General features: G+C 56.0%; 1 protein-coding gene across 1 annotated transcript in view; it reads right to left on the minus strand.

Annotated features, from left to right (window-relative positions):
• The window catches only part of SHB (SH2 domain containing adaptor protein B), a 135,797-nt gene that overhangs the window by 11,327 nt on the left and 103,238 nt on the right, over positions 1–21,232 (minus strand). Inside the window, exons 4-5 of the mRNA XM_065908160.1 lie at positions 19,334–19,505; positions 12,506–12,625 (exon numbers count right to left, since the gene is read on the minus strand). Of these exons, the coding sequence (XP_065764232.1) occupies positions 12,506–12,625; positions 19,334–19,505 (292 nt within the window). The remainder of the gene's footprint in view (positions 1–12,505; positions 12,626–19,333; positions 19,506–21,232) is intronic.

The following is a 21,232-nucleotide window of genomic DNA, read 5'->3' on the forward strand; positions in this document are numbered from 1 at the left end:
CCAGAAAGGGGTGGAGGTTTGCTCCCCTTCTCCAGCGAGCCTGGTATGACCCCCACGTTGTGCCATCAGCCACAGGGCACTGCCCATAGCCTCCGTATGCTCTGAGAAGGCAGGGATGCCGCACTGGGTGGAGGGTGGAGGTGGGCGTGCAGGGAGGGCCAGGGAGACAGCAACCCACCCACACCCCAGTTCTCATCTCCGTCCTTAAAGCTCGGCGCTTGCCCTCGTTATCCTAGGACCCAGCTCCTTTCCTGGTGGGGCTGTCCTCCATACCTGAACAATGGATTCGTTAGCACCGCAAAAGAAGGGGACTTGCCCACAAAGCATCTGACCCAACTCACAGTTTTACTTAAAAAAACAAAAACAAGTAAAGAAGGAAAATCCAGAAAGGTCTTTAAAAACTGCAAACTAAAACAGATCTGTTCGCTCAGCAGCCCTGCCTCTAACCCGAGGATCCATTCTTCCTCCCCGGAATTTCAAAGGCACACACTTGACTCTAAGCCAAAGTGGCCCCGGCCAAAGGCCTTTTGCAAATCATGTGAAAGACAGTGACCGGTGGTTTTCAGTGGAAAAGCTCCCAATAAGCCTTGGGGATCTGGGCCACAGTCTCCTCATCTGTGAAATGGGGAGATCTTTATGATGTTCCCTAAACTCACTGAAAGCAAGGGAAAAGAGCCCTGAGCAGGAAGTCGAGACCTGGTCCCACCCCTGGCTCTTGCCCTCTTGGGCCTTGGTTTTCCCATCTACACAACAAAGGGAGAGGATGAGGTGACCACTGAGGCCCCACAAACTTCTAAACCTTTGAAACTTAGCACATAGAAGATGCTCACACCATGCGATAAGGAAAGAATGACTTCAGTTATTAAACAGAATGATTGACCTTCACTGCAGAGGCCCCAGAGTTCCAGGGCTGGAAGAGAAGTGCAGGTTTCTCAAACACAGAGTTTCTTCAAATGTGCCCTGGAACGCCTACATCAAGGTCCCCGGGGATTTGCTAAGCCTGTGGCTTCCGGGGCTTCTCTGGAACTAGAATCAGCCTTTAACAAGCTCTTCAAGAGATTCTGATGCACATTCAAGTTTGAGAACCACCATTCTAGCTCTTATCTGGTGATGCAAAGTCCACATTCACATCTCACGTCCAGCGTTTGCTTTTTGCTCACCCACAGCACTGGGCAGCTCACTCCTTACAGGGACGACCTTTCCCAACCTTTGATGGCTCTCCGCATGAGAAAGTCCTGCTATGTTCTGAGCTGAATTGTGACTTAGCACGGTCCCGCAGGCCACAGCTGCTCCGCCTGCCCTGAAAAGGCCTGCCTGAAGAGCGGGGCCCAGAGCAGGTACAGACCCGAGGCTGCTCCTCCAACTGTGCTCAGAGGGCAGAAGCTCCTAGCCCTTCCCACCCTGGCCCCCCTGCTGCTCACGATCTCTCATACGCTGGGGGCTGCAATTGGACATTGCTCCCGTGGGTCTCTCCCACGTGGCCATTAGCCCAGCTGTCTGGACATGACTGCACCATGTCACACCCCAAGCCTCCGCGGAACTCCTCTCTGGTGTCTGCTGACCTCCAGAGTCCACTGTCTTCCTCCTCCTGATCCCAAAGGACAGGATCTCACTGGCTTGAGAGTGTCAGTGGGTCAGGCAACATGCACCTCTTGACCCAAACCCCAAAGGGCACCAGCCCAGGAACATGAAGAAGCAAATGCCCATGGGCTGTGGCCACTTGGAAGGTTTGCAAATGTAATTGTGAAAGGTCACTGTCAGCCCTTCGTGATCTGGGCTCTGGAGGGCGAATCCTCTCACGTTGGGCATCCATTCTGGCAGCTCCTTGACAACCTCCGTCCACAGGGTAGAGCGTTCTCTCAAAATTAAATCGCTGGCTCTTTGCTCCCTAATGAAATTGATTTCTGCCTTGATACACAACAAAGCTTTCATTTTATTATTTGGCTAGGGTTTGACCACATTAATTACAGTTTTTTTTCAGCATGGCTGCAAGTAATTGAGTTCCAAAAAGTTACTGACTATTGGAACTGATGGCTTTTTAAAAGCATAACTACCACAGAAGTGAAATGGTCCACTTTCATTTTGTCACAGAAAATTTCTAGGGGGTAAGACTGGAACAATTCAGGACAAGAAGAAGCATTTTTCTAGTCTGAAAATCTGAAGACAAAATGGGATTATGCTCACATTTGGAGACTGTTTTTGAAATGCGGGTGTGCCCGGCACATACGACCTCACGCATTTGCCGCCTCAGTGGTCTGATCATCACTTGTGTCAGAACTCATAAACTGCCCCAAGTTTTTAATCATTGTTATTGGCACAAGTCTACCTGCCTTAGAGGATACACTGCGGAAGCCTCTTCAAATCAGTTTCTGACACCAGGTACCAGGGACTGCACAGCGCCTACCTGGCACCGTGTAAATGCATTCCCCCCCCCGGGAGGCTGTGTTCAGCCAGGGTGGGCTGTACCCCTTAGTGTCAGCTGGAAACGATGGGCACACAACCGCTCTGAGCAAGCTGGGGGGTGGGAAAGGATTGTGGACGGGAGAAAGGGCCAGAAATGCAGAAAGCTGTGGGGAGAGAGAGAGAGCCGACCAGGACTTCAGAGTTTATGAGGCACATACATCTTTGTCCACCTGGGCCAAATGTCTAGTCGCCTTGGCCAAGGGGGGCTGACATGGAGGGGACAGCTGAAAACTCAAGCTGGCACCACAGGCAGAGGGGACACTGCAGAGACCCCTCCCCTAACGCCAAACCCAACTGCCCTTTGGCCTTGCTGTTACTTCCCAATACATTATTATCCTCCTAGGCCCTGCTCACACACCACCTCCTCCAGGAAGCCTTCCAAGATGCCACCAGTCAGACTCACTTTCTTCTTATTTACTCCCTGCCACGCTTCCCTCCACCACAGCCCTCACCTATTCTTGTCCTTCTGTCTCCCTGTCCAGCTGGAGGCCTGGTGCCCGGCGGGAATGCAGCAAGGACACCCAGGCTGCTGACCTGTCACCCTGCCCTCAAAGTCTGTGCTGAGAATGGGACAGGCTGATCCCCAAGTCGCCTGGAGCCGTGAGCAGCGTGTGGATTTTCAAAAGGAAAATAGCAAGCAAAAAAAAAAAAAAGTTCTAATTAAAGCATTTCTAATAAGCCAGCTTTGCCAAAGCCAATTGTTTCTTATATTCCTCCTGGGTGAAGCAATTTTTTTTTTTTTTTTTAAGGCATTAAAAGTGGCAGAAAGCACCCTCGGCTGGAAGGAGGTTGGGGGGGTGGGGCGCGCCCAGCAAAGGACGGGTTTGAGGCACAAAATGTGTGCGTGTGTGAGCGTGACACACACTCAGACACAGCAGAACATCGTTTTTATAGCTTTAGAATTTGAACGGTGGGAGCAAAGACGAGAGCTGTAAAATCTGACATCCGATTTTATAAACCTGCCGCAAATACCAAGAACGTTTATGGAGAAAATGAGGGAAGAAAATATAGTGCTACGGGGCTTCAGAAGGGTAATAACCCTGGGTTGGGAGCCGAGACAGCTGGGCTCTGCCAGCATCTCGCTGCGGGACCCTGGGAAGGTCTTTTCCCTCCCTGTGCCTGTTTCTCTCATCCGAAAGCCAGGGTCTTGACCTGGATGATTCAAGACTCTTCTGGTTGCAAGGGCCTGAGGGTGTGGGGAACAGGAAACCCTGAGGTTTTACTGAATGAAGCCGGGTGCTTCAAGCCCCACCAAATGCCTCAAGGAGGGGGCTGGTTATATTTCCTCTGGGGAACATCTAGTTATTTACCTAGCTACTAGCAAAATAAGACCCCCGTACTTCCCTGGGGAAGGCACAAGTCTCTGTAAATAACCCCACCTGCATTTATACAGCCCCTCGGGGTTTACAAAGAAACCTCCCTTCCGCTGTGTCCCTGGACCTCGGGGGTGAGGCTCAGAGACGTGAAATAATTCGCTGGGTGACCCCCACGGCCGGCAGAAGCAGGGGGATTCAGGCCCGGTCCTCCGGCCCCTGACTGCGTCGTTCACATGTCTGCCCGTCCCCTGATGGCAGGGATGAGGGCTGTATCTGTCACCACGGCCTGGACCTGCAGTGCCCTCCAAGTTCCCAAACAAGCCTTTCCCAGATGGCTCTTGCGAAAACATTGTTAAATAAATCCTATTAACAAGATGTTAGAAATGTGACTGGAAAGAAACGTTTTTCACATTTGGAGAGACCAGTGCCTCAGAAAGGAAGCTGTCCCCGGGCACGGGAGGCTTGCTGGCGATGGATGGGCAGTTGGAACCGCCCCCCACCCCGCTCCCCGACTGCCACGCGGCAGGCGAGCCTCGCAGGCAGATTTATGTGGGCTGATACAAGACAATTAAAAACCAGCTGGAAATGTAATCGGGGTGGCTCAGACGCTGGCGAGGGCTAGGGAGCTCTCGGGGGAGTAAAGGGCGGTGTGGTGTGCCTGGCTGGGAGGGGCACGCGGCAGGTCAGGAGGAAACCCCAGCCCATCAGCGGGCACCCGGGGCGCTGCCAGGCCGGCCGGTGCTCTGGACAACGGGCGGGCAGTGAGTGCAGGCGCCTCTTGCCTCTGGGTTTGGGGCAGCGATTGGGGCAGGGATGAAAACCCGCCCTGAGTTAGGATGAGTCTCCTAGGTTTTTCAAAATTGACAGTTCCAGGTCCGTGTTGCAGCTGGCGGAGTCACCACTCACCGGCTGTTCAGAAATCTGAACGAGGCCCCAGGCTCCCTGCTCTTTCTCACCCTCTTCAGTTCGACCAAGACACGACCTCTGCTTACTCCCACCGCCCGAGTCCTTCGCTGAACTGCTGCAGCCTCCTCGGCAGCCAGCGCTCCACCCCGACCTGCCTTCCAGATTCAGCCACCGTCAGACGGGGCTTCTGAAAACCTCTGTCTCTAGAGTTCACCGTTTTCATTCCGTCTCCTGCACAGAACGTTTGAGGAGCCTCTTGTTTTGCCTACAGCAGCAGCTCCTAATTGCACCATTTCCTTTAAACCTTTTAGAGAAGGCGAAAACATGCTGTCCACTAATTGAGCAGAAAGTTCATTTTCCCTCCATCAGCCCTGAGAGGATGTGAAACCCTCCGTGTAGCAGGAGCAAGGACACAGACACCCCCCTCCTCTGCTTGCCCTTTGTCTCAGGCTGCCGCAGACGCTGCCGAAACACGGGGCCTAGCTGAGAAGCTAGGAGGCAGACAAGCTTCTTCCTCTCTCTGGCCTTCGTTCTGCCTGCCTGTTGAGGTGGTCATCATCTTCAGGAGCTGATGAGCAACTGGCAGATCAGAGAGGTTAAGTGACTTACTCAAGGTCACACGGTCATCAAGAGGGCAGCCTGGATTTAACGTGAGCCCTGTGATTTGTCTCAGTCATGGCATGCAGGATTTTCTCCAGAGGCAGTCTGCATGGACTCTGAGATCCTATCACCATAAAGGGCAGTGGATGTGGGCACGGACACTCAGGTAGTTCTCAAGGTACTGAGCCACACCGAGCCCTTTTCTCAATGACCCACGGCGGTAACCAAGTCTGTAACAAAGACAGTGACTGCCTGCTGGGTACAGGCCAAGCACTTCGCAGACATCACCTCTTCATGAACGCCTCTGCAAAATCCATTTTACAGATGAGGAGACCGAGGCTCAGAGATGTTGAGTCCCTTTGTCCAAGACCGTCCTGCTAGTAAGCGGCAGAGCTGGGGTTCAAAAGCCCAGGCCGGACCGATCCAGAGCTCATTTCTTCTGCTATCCCGAGCTGCCTCCATTCTGGGGAGATGGGGGAGGATGCTAGTGACTGGGTCTACTGAAAACTGGGCTGGGAAGTAGGCAGCTTCTCTCCTCCTGCTCTGCTGTTTCCCCAGCATGGGCAGCTCCTTACCCTGCCCATCCCCAACCGTCTCAACCCTCCTCATTCCCCGAGGCCCAGGTCAAAACCCTTCCTTATCGCACCCTCTCCTGCCATCACTGTCTGCCTGGAGTCAGCCAGCTACCTCTGGGCCAGTCTGCCTGACCCCCGCCTCTCTTTCTTTGGTACCCCCCCTCCAGCCCTCACACCCACCTGGAAGCGCAGAGAGTCAGGGGGTCATGGGGGCAAACAGCCAGGAACTAGGGCCCTGGTCCTCAGAGCCGGGCAGTGCCCCGGGCGGTACATCCCCGCCTTCCTTGAAGCCCTCAGGGGCAGCCTGGGGAGGAGGGCAAGTGGGGACAGAGCCCCACAATCTGGGGCAGGAGGTCACACTGAGCAGGGAAGCCCACAATGGCGGGAAGGCCTCCACTGTGGTCTGGGAGACCACCCTGGGGGCTCGCCCATGGGAGCAGCCACTGCAGAGCTAAGAGGACGAAGCCTCAGACGTCCACTCAACAAGGGGGAGCTCAGACGGCAGAAGGAAGCGAAGTCCGTGCTCCCTCTGATGATCGAAGGGCGAGCAGTCTTCGCGTTCCCCCACCTCTCCCCACCCCACAAACTGTTATTATTTCTTGCTCCTGGCTGTCAGCAGCAACAAACTAAGATTAATCACTCACCCGCCTGCCTAGACCCAGACATGCCTACTGTTTGAAAACTCTCTCCTTTACCATATAAATCAATGAGGGGAGAGAAGAAAGAAAAACAACCCTAACAGAAACGCGCCCCCAGCGCCCCTGGAACACAGCCCATCACCTCCTCTGGCCCTGCCACACACACCACCCTCCCAGGAGGCATATGCTGGGTGAGGACTGGCTGCTCAGCGGTCGGCACGCCCTCCCAGCTCCAGGCGGGAACCTGAAGGGCCTCGTTTGGCAGTCAGACCAGGAGGCAATTTCTTGATAAATTGTCCCGTCCCCTCCTCCCCGCCTGAAGAAGGAGGTGGGGCCTTCCCACTGTCCTCAGGACGGAGCAGAGAGAGAAGCTGGCCCTGACCGTGGAGACCGTGACCCGGAAGCGGATCTATGAATCAAACGCTGGACCCTCTTTCTAGGCACTGGGGGTGGGGACAGACCCCGGGGCAAGTCACCCGGAGGCAGCCAGAGCCCAGACACTCGCCCAGCGAGGGTGACCCGGGGCAGCCGTGCCCCGCGCTGGCTCCGCGGCCGTGTCTACAGGCTCCGGGGAAGCCGCGGGGAGCGGGGACGGGCACACGCCGAGGGCCTGCTGTGGCCGGACCTGCTGGGCTGCGTTAATTGTTGTAGGAACTTCATGGGAGTGGCCCACACAGCTTTCCCAGTGCTGGTCAGGGAGGTAAGTTCATGTGGCTAGAACCACACAGCAGTTGAGCGTGCAGCCAGGATTCGAACCCGTGTATCACTGGCTGCAGAGCCCATGCTTTTCACTCTACATCTTCACTTTTTTTAAAAAACAAATTTTGGCCACACCATGCAGCATGTGGGATCTTAGTTTCCCGACCAGGGGTTGAACCTGAGCCCCCTGCACTGGAAGTGCAGACTCGACCAGTGGACTGCTAGGGAAGTCCCTCCCTCTCCATCTTTACAAGTGGTCTCCCCCGGGACTCCCGCCCGCTTCCTGGACTGTGCCAGCTTCAGTGGCATGTCTGTGACATGCGAGGGCACGGGCAGGCAGTGAGGCTCCACTCGACACCCGGCTCATGAATGGTTCTGGAGCACAGCTCTGGGGTCCTGACTGCAGCCCTGCTCAAACCCCCAGGAATGCTCCCTGACGTACAGGATAGAGCCCCAACCCCTCGGCTGGATGACCGGCCGCCTGTCTCCTTGGCTCCGGCCAGCGCTACTTGTTATTCCTACACAAGCTCTGCATTTTCCTGTCTCTGTGCCACCTTCTCTGCCTGGCTGTCCTCTCTGCCCTGTCCACGGTCTAAGACCTGCCCAGCCTTCCAACACACACTCTTCCGGTTCCTTCCCTCTTTCACAGACCTGAGCACTTTCTGCCTTGAAAAGTGAAAAAGTGAAAGTGTTAGTCGCTCAGTCGTGTCTGACTCTTTGCAACCTTATGGATTGTAGCCCGCCAGGATCCTTTGGGATTCTCCAGGCGAGAATACTGGAGTGGGTAGCCACTCCCTTCTCCAGGGGGTCTTCCCGACCCAGGGACTGAACCCAGGTCTCCTACAACATAGGCAGATTCTTTACCGTCTGAGGCACCAGGGAAGCCCACTTTCTGCCTTAGGTAGCCCTAAACATGTTCTGTGCATATCTGAGTCACCGGTGTAAATACCGCTTCTTTCCCACTTGGGCTATGAGCTCCTGGAGACTGGAGCCCAGTAACTGACAAGAAATGAAGGGGCAGAGCTTATGGGCCGAGGAAGACTCTTGAGAGATCTGGGCTGAGCTGCAATCTGATGGAAAGGTCAGAAATGTCTCTTGAGGTCGGAATCTGGGCCACATTTGCAAGGTTGTTGCGCAGTTTGCCTGTGGGGATTTGAAAGCTGAAGGCACCTTTCGAGGCCTCCCTGGGGCTGTGTACCCTACTGGGGACGGCAGCTCAGGGCCTAAAGAGAGCTGGGCTGGGCCCAGGTCAAAGCAGCAGGGGCATCTCTGCTGAGGCCAGGAGGGTCGCTCTGTCTGTCCCCTTCCCAAGCATACGAGGAGGCCCTGGTTCACCCTGCCTCCCAGCTGTAAACCCTCCAGCCTTTGAAGTCCTGTTTTCCTCATCTTGTCCTGATTCCTTTGCAAAAACTCATGAAACTAGAACTCGCAAAGAGTCATTCATACTCCAAAGTGCCTAAAGAACCCTTTTAATGAATTTTTTTTTTTTTTTAAATCCCTTTCTCCCACTGCTTGCCTTTCCAGACAGGAAACTGTGTAAGAGGGTGATGTTTCCTTGCCAACTTCTAAAAGCTCGACCTTCTGCTTTCCCGAGGCTAGAGTGAGTGTAGCAGGGGTCACGGGTGTGTGCTGGCGGCCGATGGCCCAGGGCCCTGCTGGGTCAGGCTGGAGATGGGAAGGCGGAGAGTGCTGCAGGAGGGGTTGAGGACAGGGTTGAAAAGTGACGAGGCAGGACCTCTGTGAGGCTGCTTCGTGGTGGGGGCGGCTGCCAGGGAGGGACGTGGGAAACTGAGGCAGGCAGGCACCGCGTGATTACCGCGGGTGCAGGGAGACGTTTCTGGGGAAGGGGCTGCTGGGGGGCTGCTCGGCCTGGCCCAGGGGTCCGCCTGGTCCCCACAGTGGGACGCAGACACCATCTCTGCTGTCTGTGAGGCCACCTGCCGCTGGGGAGCTGGGTTGGTCGTGAGTCCCCTCTGGGTCTTGGCCTCCCTGGCCACAAAGCCAAGGGACTGGACCAGCTGGGCATCTAAGGTCGCTAGAGGTTCGACACTGATGATGAGGGTGGTGATGCCTGCCCCGACCACCCCGCGGGGCTGTCCCGACACCAAGGTGCAGGCTTTCTAAATTGTGAAGCACTGTGAGTACTCAGGGTGAAGTGGGCTTTAGGCATACTGATGGAAGCCTGAGGGTGGCCCCGTCACTAAGAACTGAGTCTCAGCGCCTCTGTGGGGCCTGAGCCCTGCCTAGGCTCTTCTGCATCTCCAGGGCTTTGCCTGGTGTGTCCCCTCCACCTGAGATGCCTACCAACTGTTCCATCCTAGGGAATATCGACCCTCTCCGTAAGGTTCAATGTACCTCTGCCCTGCGGCTTCTCCAGACCTTCTCATCCTTATGCCAGCTCCAGCCCCCAAGCCCTCTGCAAGTAACAAGGCCCAGACTGGGAGCTCGGCTGCCTGGGCGAGACTGTCTTCACCTCTGCTCCCCCCTCTGCCAAGGGACGGATGGATGAGCTCTGTCCTCTGGGCTGGAGGGGTGGAGAGCCCTGTTCCCTGGGGCCACACTCCCCCAAACTCTCTCTCTTCCCCAGAACACCCTTGCAGCAGGGCCCAAGGCTCGCATGATAACATAGCTAGAATTCCAATGTCACTATGCCCTGCAATCCTGATAATGCCACTCCCCACCCCGCCCCTGCCAGGCAGCCTTCGGCATCAGAGAGACCCCAAACCTCCATGGTGGCTGGCAAAGCTGGCACCTGCCCCAAGCAGCTGGGATGTTCAGTAACAAGGCGGTTCCCTTTGGGGTTGAGGTGATGAATGCCAGGTGTCTCTCCCTGGTTGGCAGCCTGGCTGGATACTGGGGCTGCTCTGGAAAACAAGCCCAACTCCCCTTAGTAGGTTGCTCTGGCCAGCCATGGACTGCCCAACCCTCCTCCCCACTTCTGGCCTCCTCTGAGGGAAAGCTGATCAGGTAAGACCACCCCTCTGGCGTTTGGGATCTAATGGCTCTAGACAAGCATGCAAAACTAAACCCTCTACCTCGGCATCCGTGGGCAGAGACCAGCCACCCAGACTGCACTTCCTGATAATGAGAGCAGACAGGACGGTGCAGGAAGGCAAACCCGGCTTGATGGCAGAGTGCTCTGACCCAGGTTCCAGCACAGGCCCCCCTGAGCTGTGCCCGCGGTCTACCCCACCTTCTCCTCTTGCCCGGGAGGGGATCTGGCCGCAGCAAGCCAGGGGAAATCCGGGGAGCCAGGGGCACGGATGGGCCTCTCTGTCTACGCGGAGAACAGCACTGCCTCTCGTGCACAGGTGAGGACACTGAGGTCAGAGAGCTGAGTGGCTGCCGAGGCCACGAGGTCGGGGAGTGGGAAAACCCGCCCCCGGACTGTAAGCCCTGAGAGCAGGAGGGTCCGGGGAAGGGAGCGGTCCAGGGACGCAAAGGGAACTACGCCCTTAGAACCGCGACACACACTCTTCTGAAGACCACCTGTCAGCCAGCATTTGCGTCTGTCCGCGTGACGGATGGCGCTGGCTCAGGGTGCCGGGGAGCGGACCCTGCTGGTGCGAGCAGTTCCCACCCACGGTTCCAGACTCCTCGTGTGCTCCCAGTGAATAAACAGAGGCACGACGGGTCCCTGCTGCTCACAGCAGTGACTGGCCCCACCCCCGCCTCTGTGCCTTCAATCAGTCCTCCAGGGAAGACGCTTCCGGCCTGGGCCCAGATGACGGGATTCCAGGAAGAATGAAACACACTGAGGAGCTCAGAGACGGCCAGTGTGACGAGTGTGAGGAAGACCAGGGACTGGGCAGTCTGTCCAGGTCAGCAAGGAAGGGTGGATGGTGACATGGAGGCCCATCTCTGATGTTACTCACCTCTCTCACCTCCTGCAGCCCAGAAAGGCACAGTTCACCTTGAGGCAGGAAGGTGAAGATCTGGAGGCATCATTCATGGACCTGGGTTGCTAGGTTACCTCGAGCAGTGGGGGCGGGAAGAGGCAGCATGGAGCAGCGGGGAGTTCAACCCCCCCCCCCCCCCCCGGCCCTAGCAGCGGGGTGCACCCCTCCCCCGTTGCCCCCTCCCCTGGGCAGGGACAGCCCTTTGACTGTGGCTGCCACCAGCCCAGCTACAGGTTAGCGCACTGAATTCTCCTCGGCTGCAATAAAACCACCCTGACTCTAAGCTGTCAGGTCTGATGGTGGAGAAGGAAGTATCCATGTGCCGCTTGCCCTGAGTGCCCTCCCAGAGGCTCAGAAATCCCCTTGACGTCCTCCCTGGCAAGGCAGTTGTCCAGCTCCTGGTTGCACACCCCCAGTGATGAGACACTCACTACCTCCTGAGGTGGCTCTGATTCCTGATAGGCTTGAAGGGTTAGAGAACCGCGTCTCTCGCTGACCTGGAATCCACTTGCCCATAACACCCCATCTACCACTTCTGCCCTGATGTCCTTGAGAGATCTGTGGCAGTCTGTGCTGGCTGAAGGACCTGGGTTTATATCTCAGTTCTGTCACTAACTCTTTAAGTCCCTCCTCTCTCCCAGCCTCACTTTTCCTATCTGTAAAATGGGTTTTAGTCAATCTGTTGAGTTCCATCCAGCAACAGCACTGAAGGATGAAACCCTCAATCAAAAAACCCTTTTCTTATTTCAGGGCCACCTATCCTGAAAGCAACATCTTGTGGATCACAAAGACCCAACAGCTGACAAAGCAGCTGCAGGTGATCATGTCAGCAAGATTCTTCCTGGCTCTCCGTGGGGTTCCTCACAACCTTCGTGCGACGCATAAAAGGGAGACTTTCCCAAACAGTAGCCAAGGACACAAGGAAAGGGTGGTTCTCACGGGGGCAGCAGGAGCAGAGGGGCGTCAAACACCCGGCCTTGAGTACTGACCCAGCCCCCGCGGGCAGCCCTGGCCCCCCTCTGAGCCTCAGTTTCCTCATCTGCACAATGGGGACAAGATGTTTCTCCTCAAAGGGCTGTTGTGAGGCTTGAAGGAGGGAGGAGACACGCTAAGTGCTTCTACAGTCCCTGGCTCACGGCAGATGTGGAAGCTATTCTTGGATATTTAATATAAGTTCTAGGAAAATGCCCCTCCTCTTCAAGGGAGGCAGAAATGGAGAATAAGAAAAAAAAAACCCAACTCCTTTGTGTCCCAGGAGAATGAAATCAAATTGGAAAAGCAAGGCTTGAAATCACTCATGCTGGCAAGTTTCCCCGGGGGACGCCGGCGGGTCTTTCTGCCCAGACAGCCGGGCCGGGCCGCACGGCGCGGGAGGCGGCCGAGGGCCGGGGGCGGCCGCGGTTACTCACTTCAGGGAGAGGGAGTAGTCGTGCCTGCTGGTCTGGCTGTTCCGGACAAGGTAGCTGCACTCCTTACAGAGGCGCAGCAGGTTCTCAGCGTCGCCCCTGCTGATGGCTCCGTGATACCATCTGCGGAGGAGAGACGGGGTCAGAGCTCAGAAGGGACAGACCCCCTGAAACCCCGCTGCCCCCAGGAGGCTCAGCCCCGCTGGCGGGCAGCTGCGGGCGTGCTGGCCTCCTTGTCACTAGGTGGCGTCCCCGTCCCTGTCCCTGCCGACCCGTGTGCGCTCGCTCACTAGACATCGGCAGAGTGCCGGCCGCGTGCAGGCCTCGGGGACAGGACGGTGAGCAAACCCGGCCTCCACGCCGCGCGGCTCACAGTCTAGTGTGGCTGCCACGAAGGACACGGAGCAGGGTCGCCGGGCTTGGAGCTGGCGGGAGGGACTGCTGTCTCAAGCAGCAGGGAGGGAAGCCTTCTGCAGGGGTGACATTTCAGTATGGACCCGAAGGAGCTGAGGGAAGATGCCCCAGAGGAGGAAGCTGGAAAACAGCCTAGGTGGCAGAAGAAAGGCAGCGAGAGCAGGATGCCCGGCATGTTTTGGAAACAACAAGAAGGCCAATGATGGTCAGAGTGAGGCAAGGGGGCGGTGTGGGTGCTGGGGCCCAAGAGGCCCCGTGGCAGGGCCGGGTTGGGGGCCTGGTGCACGAGGTGATGCGAGGACTCTGGTTTCTCTGAGAGACGCGGGAGCCGTCAGAGGGCGCCGACAGGCGGGACGCGTGCTGGCTCTGCGACATCTGCGGGACCGAGGGCGGTGCTCGTCACTCAGGAGAGCAGGCGGTGGGGTGGGGTGGCCAGACCAGTGCTCCCGCCAAGTGCATCTGGCATCGGCCGGGCACGTGGGGATCCCAGCGGTTCTGCTTCCAGGCAGCACGTGGTGAGCGGCAGAATCACATGGGAGGGGTGCTGTGGCAGACGCCTGGCTAAGGCCCCGAGTGCAGGACAAAAGGGGGACGTGGGTTTTCAAGATTGGAAGAGTTCAAGGTAAAATTTCAGCGGCAGAGTGAAGATCCTAGGACGCTGGTCAGTAGGTGTACTCAGAACAGGTCTCTGTTTACTTACATGACGGTCTCTGAGGGATCGGATCAGTGCGAAGGCCAGATGTGGTTAGGAAGGGAACCAGAGGTACCAGTGGTCAAGGATAGGTCATGCTTTAGCTGTGGAGGCGCAGACCTGGCTCTGCCACTGAATGGCTGGGAGTCTGGGGTAAGAGGCTAAATCTGGGTGCACCTCAGTTTCCTAAGTTAGGTCACTCTATTGCTGTTTTGGGGTTGGGAAGATTAAACAGAATGATGCATTGAAGGGCTGATGGAAAGCCTGCAGTGGGGTGGGTTTCAGCAACTGGCAGCTACCAGCCTCAGCCAAAAGAGAAGTGAACTTGCAGACAGCCAAAGGTCACTTCCCCAACTACCAGTACTTCAGGCTACCGCTGTGTAGACTGCATTTTAATGTCGTACCTCCCCCATGGGTACGGAGGAGCCTGCCTCCAGGACCTGGCCCAGGACTGCCCTGGGAACAGTACCCATGAGAGTGCTGGGACAGACATCCTGTGTGGAGAAAAGCATCACAGTGCCTTTCTCTGCACGTTCTGCCATTTATAAGGCAGTGTTCTAAACAGTTAGCAGCAGTGAAGATGACACAATTATAACCAAAAAAAAAAAAAAAGCCCCCAACTCAACCAGCTCTAGGAAAGCAAGGACTGCAGAGAGAGACGTTGAGTATCCCCGTCCAGTGAGCTTGTGACAGAGTCACTGATGGCCCCAGAGGTGACAGCTCACAGGTCAGACCCGAGGTTGGACATCTGGAGGGGGATTTGCCGAGGGAAAAGGCAAGGGAAGTGGACACTGCAGACCCGCCTTCCTGTCTACACTTACACAGAAATTAACAGGATGTGACGCTGGGAATTGTACGGGCTGCCATAATTAAAACATTCCCAGAGATGTGAAGGGCCAGTGTGTGTTTAAGAAAAGATACATGAGTGTAACTGGGAGACGTGGTTAGACACGGATGGAGCTGACTTTAGAGATGAGAGTTAACAGTTTTGCCAAGGTTGTTTTCCAGGAAGTTTCACCTGTGTAACACAGCCCCAGTGAGCTGACAAAATGCTGTTTTATTAGCCAAGCAAGTTTCAGCTATTTGCAGCAGAGCCGTCCTCAGGGAAGGCCAAGAAGTGGTCTCCAGGGAGGTGCTGCCTGAGCCCGGCTCCCGGAGCACAGGCCACGTGGCAGTAAGGGAGGCAGTGGCAGATGGGCCTTGGGGGGCTCTGGATCCTCGTTAAGGGTGATCCCTGGTGGGTAAACAGAGTAAGTTGCTGGTTCCTTCCCCAGCTGCTCCAGCCATTCCACGTATAGAGAAAGGCAGGGAACTCGGGATCGAGGATCAAAAGAGAAACAGGAGGAGCTGGGGAGAGAATATGCAAAGGGCACTCAACTGGGGGATGGGGAGAGGGCAGACTGTCAGGATGAGGATTGTTACCAGGAGACAGGATGGGCCTGGCTGGTCCTCAGGGCTGGGGGGCAACTCCTAGGCCCAAGCAGGACCTGCCTGAACTGAAAAGACAATCCAGGCAGGAGGCCATCTTGGGGACGCCTTGGACTTTGTAGAGCTGGCCACTCAGGCCTGAACCATGGGAATTAAGAAGACTCAACAATCGCCACCCAGTCCATCCAACACCCATGAGATCATCCAATTATTTACTCACCACTTACTATATCCTTATTCTCAAAGGGCTGATGCAGGCAGATAGAGTCAACCAACAGATTCAGGAAACAATTTCAGATAGTGACAACCGCTATGTAGGGATACTGGGTTTGTGATAAGGCAGTGACTGGGGTCCGGGAGGTGCCGACTGTGGAATGAATGGACAGGGGGGCAACCCAGAGGAGATGACATTTGACCTGAGAATCTGCACTGAGAAGGAGCCAATCATGTGAAGAGCCAAAGAAAACACGTTCACTGCAGAAGCAGCAGCAAGTGCAGAGGTCCAGAAGTGGGAATGAGCTTGGGGTGTTCGCGGAGCAAAAAGGCAGCCAGAATGGCCCAGTGCTGGACTGTGGGAAGTGGGACAGGATGAGGGTGAACGGGGGTGGGGGTGGGGGCGTGGGGGCAGGGCCCAGTTCCCGAGGCTGTGTGAGCCGCAGGAAGAAGTCTGATTTCATTGTAAGCATAAGGAAATGCAATGAGAGTTTTAAATAGAGATGTTAAGAAATACTTGCTCTGGATGATTTTACAAAAGGTTAGCCAGGCTACCCTGAAGAATGGCCAGAGGGGATGTGAAGCAGGAGACAGGCGAGGAGGCTCCTGCAGTGGTCCAGATGGGAGGACCCGAGGTGACAGGAATGGATGGATTCGGGATGTGTCCTGGATGGAAACCTGGCAGAGCTTAGTAATGACCTAGATGCTGGTGTGACGCCAAAAAAGGCATCAAGATGACTTCAGGACTGTGACTTGAGCAACGTGGTGGATGTGATGCTGCTGGTGTGGGGTGGGAAAGGTGGACAAGTTGGGGAGGAGCGGGTGTCCAGGAGATCAGGAGTCCGGTTTTGAACGTGTTAAATTTAAGACGCCCGTGCGTCAGCCAAGTGGAGATGCCAAGGAGGCAGCTGGCGGTAGGAGTTAGGAGTTCTGGGAGAGGTGTGGGCTGGGGATGACTCACCACCAGCGTCCTGAGAGGCTACCCAGGAAGAGCACGGAGCCCTGGACAGTCTAACCTCCAGGTCAGCTTTAGGTGAGGAGCCGGCGGGGAGGGCAGAGGAAAACCGGGAGCAGAGTGCATCTTAGCAGGAGTGAGCCACTTACGGTGCTGGCTGCCACAGGGGCCAGAAGAGGTCAGCTGGTTACCCGGGCAGAAAAGGGAAGCAGATTGGGGTGGATGAGAGAACGGGAGGTGACGGAAGGCAGAGAGAACGCGCTGACGGCTCTTTGGGGACTTTGTTCACCGAGGGGACAGCTGCCTATTCACTGAGCACCTATTACGTGCCGGGCACCCATCTAGGCTCTGGGCACACAATGGTGACCCAGACAAGTTCCTGCCCTCATGGAGGTTACGTTCCCAACAGGGGCGGGAGCCAGATGGGGGTGTCTAGTCGAGATTTATTTATTTATTTGTTTCAAGAAGTTCATAAAGAAGGTGAGTGCCCAAGAATTGATGTTTTAGAACTGTGGTACTGGAGAAGACTCTTGAAAGTCCCTTGGAGAGCAAGGAGATCAAACCAGTCCATCCTAAAGGAAATCAAGACTGAACATTCACTGGAAGGACTGATGCTGAAACCGAAGCTCCAAAACTTTGGCCACTTGATGCAAAGAGCTGACTCATTGGGAAAAAACCCCGATGCTGGGAAAGATTGAGGGCAGGAGAAGGGGGTGACAGAGGATGAGATGGTTGGATGGCATCACTGATACAATGGACATGAGTTTCAGCAAGCCCCAGGAAACGGTGAAGAGAACAGCGAAGCCTGGTGTGCTGCAGGCCATGGGGTCGCAAAGAGTCGGACATGACTGAGCGACTGAACAATACTAAGAAGTTCATGACTAGGACACGTTTATGTGCTGGTGGTAATAATAATGCAGAACAGAGTGGGTGGTGGGCTGCCTCCAGGAGGCTGGGGAGGAATCGCCCCTGAGTACCTGAGCAGCCTTTCCACTGTCCCAGGAGGGCCAGCGAGTAGTTTGGGTGCCTGGGCAGAAGTGTGACTACCCACCCCTGACAACCCTCTAAGATGGGGTGCATGCTCAGCATGCCCACCTTCCCTCTGCCCTGCACCAGGGTGGGGAGAAGTCGGGATTTGGAATGCCTACTAAATTCCGAGGTAGCATCAGCCCGGGTGGGATACAGTGAACCTCTCGGCCTGGGTCCTGGGTCCTCAGGCTCTACTGGAAGTGGGATCTTACCTAAGCCCACCACCCTACTTCTTGGGTGATGAGGCAGGCCTCTAGCAGGCTGGAATAATCCCAGGGAGATGAGACGATGGGGAGGAAAAGCCAGCCATGGCTCTGGATTTGGCTGAGGGCCTTTTGGGCGGGAATGGGAAAGGAAAGGCAGACCTGCCCTCACGGGATTCACGAAGTTCCGTCCGGGTGTGGGCAGAGAGGGGGGCTGGGCCGCTGACCCCAGGCAGACCTGGGTCAGGATGCCTGCTGAATAGCTCCCAGGCGTCTCTGGATTATATTTTGTTTGTTGATTAAAAAGCACACAGTCTGATCAGAAATAAGCGAAACCTGCCACCCAATCTGTGTGGCTGGGAGATGTAAGAGATTAACACAACACCTGCTGGGCCTCCCCCTCCCCGCTCCCCCCACGTGCTCGGTAAGGCAGGCACGGGGCTGCCACAAAGGGGGCTGCAGCACACGCTTAGAAAGGGAACACGGGCTCATGACATCATTCGGAAAACTCCGCATCCTGCTCAGCGAGGGAGCACTTCCTGTGAGGGACGCACGGCCGGCTGCACGAGCCCAGAATCCCCTGGGTGGAGACTAATATAGCACGTGATGCACTCGCGCGGTCTCACAGGGAACCCGCTGAGTGTCCGCTAATCTCTTGGCCTTCCTGAGTGCCTACTCTGTGCTGGCCATGTGCTCAGGGCGAGGGAAAATTGCATACAGGAGGGAAGTGAGAGGAAGGTGTGGGGTCGAGTCACGGAATTTGAATCCTGCCTCGGCACTCTGAGCCAGGAGATCCTGGCCGAGGCTCCACATCTCTTGGGGTCCCGGTTTTCTCACTTTGCAGTAAGATGACAACCCCACTTATCCTACATTCACTTGTGAAGAGGGCGATACACCTGATGGTAGGAGCATGGGATCCAGGACGCGCTCTGTTACGTTTCTGGAGAAACTTACTTTAGGGCAGGTATGTGGAATGACGAGAAACTGAAAAAGCAGTCTGGGGGGTCATTCACAGAGCGAGTGGCAATTTTGGGAGGTGGGATTTTATCCTGGAGGCGATGGGGAGCCATGGAAGCTTTCAGAGCAGAGCAGGGACCCGAGACCCCAGCAGAGAAAGGAGACGACCACCTCAGTCAAGGGGATGGAGACGACACGGACCAGAGTATCGCAGAGAAGCAGGCGGCAAGGGGCAGCGGGGGTGGGACTCGGCTGCTGATTAAAGCTGGGAACTCTCTGGGGAAAACCCAACCAAGACTGCCAAGGTCTTGTCCAACTAAGACCAAGCAGATGTGGGGCAAAAAGATCACTCTTGCTATAAAATAAAGCTAACAGGCAGCAGGATTTAGCACGTGTATGTATGTGTTGGTCGTGTCCGACTCTTTCCAACCCCACGGACTGTAGCCTGCCAGGCTCCTCTGTCCATGGGATTCTCCAGGCCAGAGTACTGGAGTGGGTAGCTATTCTCTTCTCCAGGGGATCTTCCCAATCCAGGGATCGAACCCGGGTCCTGTATGGCAGGCAGATTCTTTACCACCTGAGCTTCCAGGGATGTAGGGCAAAAACATCACTCCTGCTATAAAGTAAAGCTAATATGCAATCAGGCAGGAGGGTTTAATATACATTTAGCTTTTTAAAAGCTCACTTGCTGCTTGATGAAACTAGAATGGAGGATACGAAAGGAGAACACCATGTGGATGATCTCACTGTCCTTCCTACTAGCCATCCAAAGGCAGGCAGGTGATACAGAGGAGAGAGAGGAAGCACAGGGCCAGGAACCAGGAGAGGTGTGCTTTAATCCTGACCAGACAGACTTGACAGTGGCCTCGGCCTTCCATGAGCATCGACAGCGACCCCGTGAACTGGTCCCCGAGTCTGAGCTTCGCTCCCTGCGGACTTACATTTGCTTCTCCAGTGGCACAGCGGGATCCACTCTCTCTCCCAGGATCCCACAGAACTCGGGGCTCCCATGTTTGATGGGCTTGAAGCCCCCTCCAGGAGCTCGAAGCTGGCGCCGCCGGTCCCGGGAAGGCGAGGGGGATGACTGCCGCTTCTCACTGCCATTAAACTGGGCTGTGGGGGAGAGAGAAAGAGCACAGTTACTCGGTTACCCAGAGCTCAGCCCCACAAGTTACGGGCGGCACACAGTGGGGCCAGGAAATCAGCACGGCTGGTTGATGATTTACAGTTTGCAGGCAGAAGAGTTCCAGGCAATGAACAAACACGGCTCAAAAGCTGTGGGCTTCCCACATCCAGGATGTGAGGTGCCGTCAGTCAGATGGTGCAATCGAGGGGCTGGCTCACTCGACAGAGGCCACTGAGCTCAGGCTTATCCCCAAAGGAACCCTCCCGCAGCCTCCATCCAAGGGGACACGGTACCCCCAGAGGGGCTCTGCTCCCTAGACAGTTGTCAGGGGCAAAGTTTTTCTTTATTTTGTGCCAGAAACCTGCCTCCATTCTCCCACCCTCCCCCCAACCCAGGGCTGCACTGGCCACATCTGCCCCCTTTCTCCTGGGACAACCAGAGAGTTCCAGTCGAGGGGTGCGTTGCATCACAGCCGTCTGCTCCCCTACACTCACCCCACTGCGTGGGCCCTCCGCACAGCCAGCCCCGTCCTGGACGAGTCCCCAGGTGAGGCTGGAGCAGTGCCCAGCACAGTGGGATGGGCCCTCCATGTGCCTTCCTTCCAGCCCTGGACCTGCAGGAGCATCCTTCACCCCATGGGCTGGGGAGGTACCTTTGGAGGGAAGGACCCTGAAGACACCCCACAAAGAGTGGAAAATACTGAGCGAAAACTGGAGTTCCCAGGACACCCCTGGTGGTCCAGTGGCTAAGAATTCACCTTCCAATGCAGGGGATGCAGGTTTGATCCCTGGTCAGGGAACTGTTTCCCACATTCCTCGGGGCGACTAAGCCTGCATTCTGCAACTACTGAGCCCACGTGCTCGGGAGCCCCTGTGCCACAGTGAAAGAGCCTGCATGCCCCAACTACATAAATAAGTATTTAAAAACAAACAAACAAAACTGGAGTTGCCAGAAGTGTGGAAGAGGCCAGCAGTCCACCTTGCGAGTCATGACTCTGGGCTTCGGTGGCCTCTCTGAAAACGAGGGATGACGACCGTACCCAACGCGTGGGGCAGCTGTGAGGAGTCTGCCAGGGGATGCACAGCCGTCTCGGCAGAGCGCCTGGCGTGTGGTTAGTCTGTGCTCGGTCAGTGCTATCACAAAGGCTGCTTTCATTACTCTTATCATGCCTACTCAATGTGGACACGTACTACGAACGTCACAGAAGCTTCCGAACTGCCCCGAGGCCCCCTCTGAAGTTGGCCATGAGCAGCTGTGTGCCTTGGCTAAGCCTCTCCACTTCTCCGAAGCCCTATTTCCTACCGTACCGACTGCCGTGGGAGTCAGGTGAGGGACTACCTTTGACTGGAGCAGCATATACTAAGCGCTGAGTAAACCGGGCCAGCGCCTGCGGAACCGCGTACCCAAGGCCACGTCCAGCTACAGGCCCGCAGACACACAACGGTGGAAATCTCCCCAGCCCCAGCCAGCAGGCACGGACGTGGAGAGCCGGCCTCCGACCCCAGCCACACAGCGATCAGCCTCATGTTCACGGAAGGTGGTGGGAAGCTCCCGCCCTGACAGTGGTGATGTGCGGTCTACGGACCACCGAGGATGGTGAATGAACCTGTGGCGTGTCTCTGCCACGGAGCCAGATTACCCATTAGGGCGGTGAAGCATTTCCATCCCTCTGAGACAGGCTTCTCTATTAATCACTACAGAAAACAGTGGGGAG

Source organism: Muntiacus reevesi, chromosome 17 (assembly GCF_963930625.1).
Source record: "Muntiacus reevesi chromosome 17, mMunRee1.1, whole genome shotgun sequence".
NCBI lineage: Eukaryota > Metazoa > Chordata > Mammalia > Artiodactyla > Cervidae > Muntiacus > Muntiacus reevesi.